The sequence below is a fragment of the Zalophus californianus genome, chromosome 2 (genome assembly GCF_009762305.2).
Source record: "Zalophus californianus isolate mZalCal1 chromosome 2, mZalCal1.pri.v2, whole genome shotgun sequence".
Classification (NCBI taxonomy): domain Eukaryota; kingdom Metazoa; phylum Chordata; class Mammalia; order Carnivora; family Otariidae; genus Zalophus; species Zalophus californianus.
This window is the reverse complement of record NC_045596.1, coordinates 177542407-177548590: the sequence shown is the minus strand read 5'-3', so window position 1 is coordinate 177548590 and position 6184 is coordinate 177542407. Positions and strand designations below refer to the sequence as shown.

General features: G+C 37.8%; 1 protein-coding gene across 1 annotated transcript; it reads left to right on the top strand.

Moving 5' to 3' along the window:
• Positions 1–504, top strand: LOC113925224 (dihydrofolate reductase-like). The gene has a single exon (XM_027599821.1). The coding sequence runs from the start codon at positions 1–3 to the stop codon at positions 502–504; it is 504 nt and encodes a 167-aa protein (XP_027455622.1).
• The last annotated feature ends 5680 nt before the right edge of the window (positions 505–6184 follow it).

The following is a 6184-nucleotide window of genomic DNA, read 5'->3' as shown; positions in this document are numbered from 1 at the left end:
ATGGTTCATAGGTTAAACTGCATCGTCGCTGCGTCCCGGAACATGGGCATTGGCAAGAACGGGGACTTGCCCTGGCCCCCGCTCAGGAATGAATGCAAGTTTTTCCAAAGAATGACCACAACCTCATCAGTAGAAGGTAAACAGAATTTGGTGATTATGGGTAGGAAGACATGGTTCTCTATTCCCAAGAAGAATCAACCTTTAAAGGACAGAATTCATTTAGTTCTCAGCAGAGACCTCAAGGAACCTCCACAAGGAGCTCATTTTCTTGGCCAAAGTCTGGATGATGCCTTAAAATTTATTGAGCAATCAGAATTAGCAAATAAAGTGGACATGGTTTGGATAGCGGGAGGCAGTTCTGTTCATAAGGAAGCCATGAACAAGCCAGGCCATCTTAGACTATTTGTGACAAGGATTATGCAGGAACTTGAAAGTGACATATTTTTTCAAGAAATTGATTTGGAGAAACAAACTTCTGCCAGAATACCCAGGTGTTCTTTCTGATGTCCAGGAGGAGAAAGGCATTAAGTACAAATTTGAAGCATCTGAGAAGAATGATTAATGTGAAGATGTTTTCTGATTTATTTCAAGTTAGTTGCTCCCCCTGCCCTCCAAACAATTATATATTTTAATATTAGGGGAAAAAAGACTTTGGTTGACTTTAGGTCAATGGATAATTATTTCTAAGGAATGAGATTTTATTAATCTTAATTAAGCTATAGTTAAGATTAATCTTAACTAGACCATATCAGATACCATTTGTGAAACATTTCTTGCTATAACTGTGTGTTGCCCGTCAAGGACCAGCACCTGCCTAGGGTAGCATATCTACCAAGAGCCTAGGTGAGATAATCCCCTGATAGCATAAGTTGAAACCAGGACTTAAGAAGATAGGACTAGACAGATTTGTCCAAAGGTCAAAAATGTATTATAAATAGAAGAGCTAGAACTCAGATATTAAAAGAAAATTATATCAAAATAGGGACTTTGAGTCTCTATGCATATCACACTGCTGAAAAAAAGTTCTGTTCACTCAGGGAATCTGGTAACTTGAGAACTCTGATATATTTCATAGGGATAGTAAAGAGGCAGGTAGGACGCTACCTTTTTGATGGTTAAAAGAGAAGGTCTGAGACCTAAAAACTCTGTTTCCAATCTCCAGTGAGATTCCATGGGATGTTACAATGATAGAACAATAGGCTATTCTATACAAAAATGAGTAATCTAATAACAAGCATATGGCTAAAATTAGATATTAAAAAGGTAATGAATTGCAAATGGATAAAGCTAGAAACCAAAATTACAAAGCTGGAAACTAAATTAAACTTCACTGAATTAAAAAATGAAAATTAATACAATTTACCTGTCGTGTTAGCAAAGACGTGGATTGTTAAGAATCCAAAGAAATAGCATTTTTTGCTTGTAAATTAATACAACCCTTTTAGAGTTTAAGTTAGGAATATCAATTAAAATAAAAATATTCTGGGTTTGGGCCCAGAGCTTCCACTTCCAGAAATTAATCCTGAATAAAGAGATGGATGCCTCCCCCCAAAAAATCTGTTATTTGAGCATAATGTAATTAAGTCTTCATTGCTAAGATGATTTTCTTCTACTTTCTATCATAATTCAGGTTAATGCTATTTTGGGGGGGGAAGTGGGCGGGGGGCAAAGGCGGAGAGGGGGATCTCAGGCAGGCTCCATGCCAGCATGGGGCTTGATCTCAGGACCCTGAGATCAGGACCGGAGCCAAAATCAAGAGTCAGATGCTTAACCAACTGAGCCACCTAGGCCCCATGGTTAACACTGATTTTTAATGTCTTGATTTGAAATGTTCTTTAATCTTTACAAATGCTACTTTAATGATAAGAAATTCATTCCAGAGTAGTGTGTTATAATTTTTCTCTATTTTATAGGTTTCTTAAAAATCAGATTTATTCCTTGGCTGCCACAAAGATATCACAAAAAAACTATAGACCAATATTCGTTATGCATATAGATGCCTTTGTTTTGAAGAATTGAACAAACCAATCCTAAAATTAATGGAAATGCTAAAACAATTAGAAAAAAGTTGAAGGACTCACTCTTCCTGATTTCAAGACTTGCTACAAAGCTGGACTAAAAAAGGTGGTGGCTTTGCTACAGCAGCCTCGGGGCATTAATGCAGCCTTCACATCAGACTGATAAGGATTATGATGCAAAGGCTGTGTGGAAGCATGGTTGCAACCGGGTGAAAGTTTCCTTTCTCAGATTATAACTGATTCTAGTAAGTGGAGGTGGAGAATTTGTAGGTAGAGATAAAATTGCCAAACATGAGGAAAGGAAGGGACGTAAGAGACAAATCAGCAGGTCAGACTCAAAATAATCATGCTTTTGGATCCCAGAACATCTATTTATAACTCCACTCAGGCTAGGTGGTAAATGTGAGACACACCAGGAAAACCCACCCTTCCACCCCAACTCAAAATATCTGAATGCTTCTATTATGTACATATACTGAATGTATACTATGTACATACTATGTATATACATATACTGAATGTATACTATGTACTTACATAGAATGTACTTCTATGTATGTACATCTACTGAATGTACATATACTAGTTACTCAATAAACATGAACAGAATGACTAGAGATCTGGATATACATGAATAAATGATTTCATGTTACCACCAACTTGGTAAGATTTTCAAAATTAAGACTGGGCGACTGGCAGAGGAGGAGGATCCCAGGCTTACCTCGCCACATGAATACACCTAGATAACACCCAGTGTAAATAATGACCCAAAGACTGACACAACAGATTCTCCAAAGCTAATGCGGAGAAGAGGCCACAAAGAGATGAGGCCAGGAGCCAAACTGCAGGAAGGTCCATGTGAGGGAGGGATGCTGCAGCACACAGAAGGGAGAGGAGCAGACCTAACGGCAACCACCCCAGGTGCAGGGCACTCACACTGAGAAGACAAATCCCTGATAACATTTGGCCTTGAAAACTACAGGGGCCTAACTTCATGAGTTCTTACAATCAGTGGGGCTTAACACCTAGAACTTTAAAAGTCAGTGGGCTTGGCTCTGGGAGAGCCAGGAGGGCAGTGGGAAACTGAGCTCCCTCCTTTAAGGAGACAGCACAACCAACAGAATCTCTGAGATGCAGCAATTTGAAAGATGCCTGGAGTATATGGAGAGATTTATTTACTAATCTCAGCGTGTATGCCGGAGGGCTGGGGATCTTTGGAAGACTTCTCTTAGGACAAAAGAGCTACCAGGTGCCACTTCCCTTGCCTGCCCCCCAGCCTAGATACAGGGATATCTGTGGGAACAAGCACAAGTCCAACACTCTCCACCTACCTTGCTATCAGTGTGCCTCATGCCCGAGTTCTCCTGTGGACTCACTCCCTCCAACACACCTCCCACAGGTGTATTATCCCAACTAGCACCACAAGTGTGGCAATGTGCAAGCAGCCACCACAAGGTGGTGAAAAGAGAAAAACCTGCAACCAACAATATTCTATCCAGCAAGGCTATCATTCAGTATAGAAAGAGAGATAAAGAGTTCCCCAAACAAAAGTTAAAGGAATTCATGACCACTAAACCAGCTCTCCATGTAATGTTAAAGGGGATTCTTTAAGTGGAATGAAAGACCATCAGCTGCAATAAGAAAAGAAGGAAGCACAAAAACAGTAAAATTAAGTGTACCTGTAAAAACCAATCAAGTGATTCAAAAAATAAAAGAATGTAAACTATGACACTACATACTTAAGATGTGGTGCAGGGGGAGAGGAGTAAAAATTTAGCACTTTTAGAATATAAGCGACCATCAACTTAATATAGATGGCTATATGCACAAGATGTTATATAGAAATCTAATGGTAATCACAAATGAAAATCCAGTGATTTGTAAAAAATAAAAAGAAATCCAAGTATATCACTAAAGAAAGCCAGCAAACCATGGTAGAAGAGAAAAAAGGATCAGAGAAGAACTACAAAAACAACAGTAAAACAAGTAAGAAAATGGCAATGAGTACATACCTATCAAAATTACCTTTGAATATAAATGTACTGACTGCTCCAATCAAAAGACATAGGGAGACAGAATAGATAAAAAACCAAGACCCATCCACATGCTGCCTACAAGAGACTCATTCAGCACTAAAGACACCTGCAGATTGAAAGTAAAGGGATGGAAAAGCAGTTATTATGTAAATGGAAGTGAAAAGAAACTGGGTAGCAATAATTATATCAGACAAGAGACTTTAAAGACTGTAACAAGAGACAAAGAATAACACTACATAAAGGGAACAATCCCACAGGAGATAAAACAATTGTAAATATTTATGTACCCAACATGGGAGCAGCCTACACAAAGCAGCTAATAATAAACATAAAGGAAAAACATTGATAATAATACAATAACAGTAGGGGACTTTAACACACCACTTACAACAACGGATAGATTATCTAAAGAGAAAATCAACAAGGAAGGGGCGGTTTAGAATGAAACATTCCACCAGATGGATCTAACAGATATATTCAGACCATTCCATCCTAAAACAGTAGAATACACATTCTCTTCAAGTGTGCATGGAACATTCTCCAGAATAGACCACGTTAGGCCTCATAGGCCTCAACTAATTCAGAAAGTTTGCTGTCATACCAAGCATCTTTTCCGACATGCTATGAAAGTAGAAATCAGCCACAAGAAAAAAAATCTAGAAAGAAAACAAATACAGGGAGGTTAAATAACATGCTACTAAACAGTGACTGGGTCAACCAAGAAATCAAAGAAGAATTAAAAAAAAACACACGCAGACAAATGAAAATGAAAACACTATGGCCCAAATTCTTTGGGATGCAGCAAAAGCTGTTCTAAGAGGGACATTAAGAGCAATACAGGCCTAGCTCAAGAAGCAAGAAAAATCTCCAATAAACCCAAACTTACACCTAAAGGAGCTAGAAAAAGAACAACAGACAAAACCCAAAACCAGTAGAAGGAAGGAAATAATAACCATTAGAGCAGAAATAAATGATATGGAAACTAAAAAACCCTAATAGAACCTATGAATGAAACCAGGAGCTGATCCTTTGAAAATATAACAAAATTGATAAAACTTTAGCCAGATTCATTGAGACAGAGACAAGGGGGGGGGGGTGGGGGGAGAGAGAACTCAAAGAAAATGAGAAATGAAAGAGAAATAACAACCAACATCACAGAAAGAAAAAGGATAAGAGAATACGATGAAAAATTACATGGCAACAAATTGGACAGCCTAGAAGAAATGGATAAATCCTGAGAAACATAAGCTCCCAAAACATCAGGGGGGAAAAGTAGAAAATTTTAACAGACCAATTACCAGCGATGAAATTATATCAGTAATCAGAAAACTCCCACAAACAGAAGTCCAGGGCTAGATGGCTTCACAGGTGAATTCTAGCAAACATTTAAAGAGCATTAATATCTATGCTTCTGAAATTATTTAAAAAAATAGAAGAGGAAGGAAAGCTTCCCAATTCATTCTATAAGGCCAGCATTACTGGGACACCAAAGCCAGATAAGACACTATGAAGAAAGAGAACTACAGACCAATTTCTCTGATGAACATAGATGCCAAAACCCTTAGAAAAAAAAAAAAGTATTAGCAAACCAAATCAAACAGCACATTAAAACAAAGAAAAAAATCATTCACCACGATCAAGTGGGGTTTATTCCTGGGATACAAGGGTGATTCAATATTTGCAAATCAACACAATTCTTTCTCCTGTTGATATGATTTTTTTAAAAAGGATTATTTTAATAGATGCAGAGAAAGCATTTGACAAGGTACAATGTCCATTCATGATTCATGATAAAAAAAAAAAAACCTCAACAAAGTAGGTCTACAGGCAACAAACCATAACATAATAAAGGCCATATATGAGAAAACCATAGCTGACATTATACTCAGTGGGGGGAAACTAAAAACTCTTCCCCTCCCCTAAGTCAGGAATAAGATAAGGATGTCCACTCTCATCACTTTTATTCAACATAGTACTGGAAGTCCTAGCTGGAGCAATCAGACAACAAAAAGAAATAAAATACATCCAAATTGGTAAGGAGGAAGTAAAACTTTCACTATTTGCAGAGGACATGATACTATATACAGAAAACTCTGAGACTCCACCAAAAAACTACTAAAACTGATAAAT

Bases quoted from the DNA above. Each gene is read 5' to 3' on its own strand.
- LOC113925224 (XM_027599821.1), top strand. From the start codon at position 1: ATGGTTCATAGGTTAAACTGCATCGTCGCTGCGTCCCGGAACATGGGC.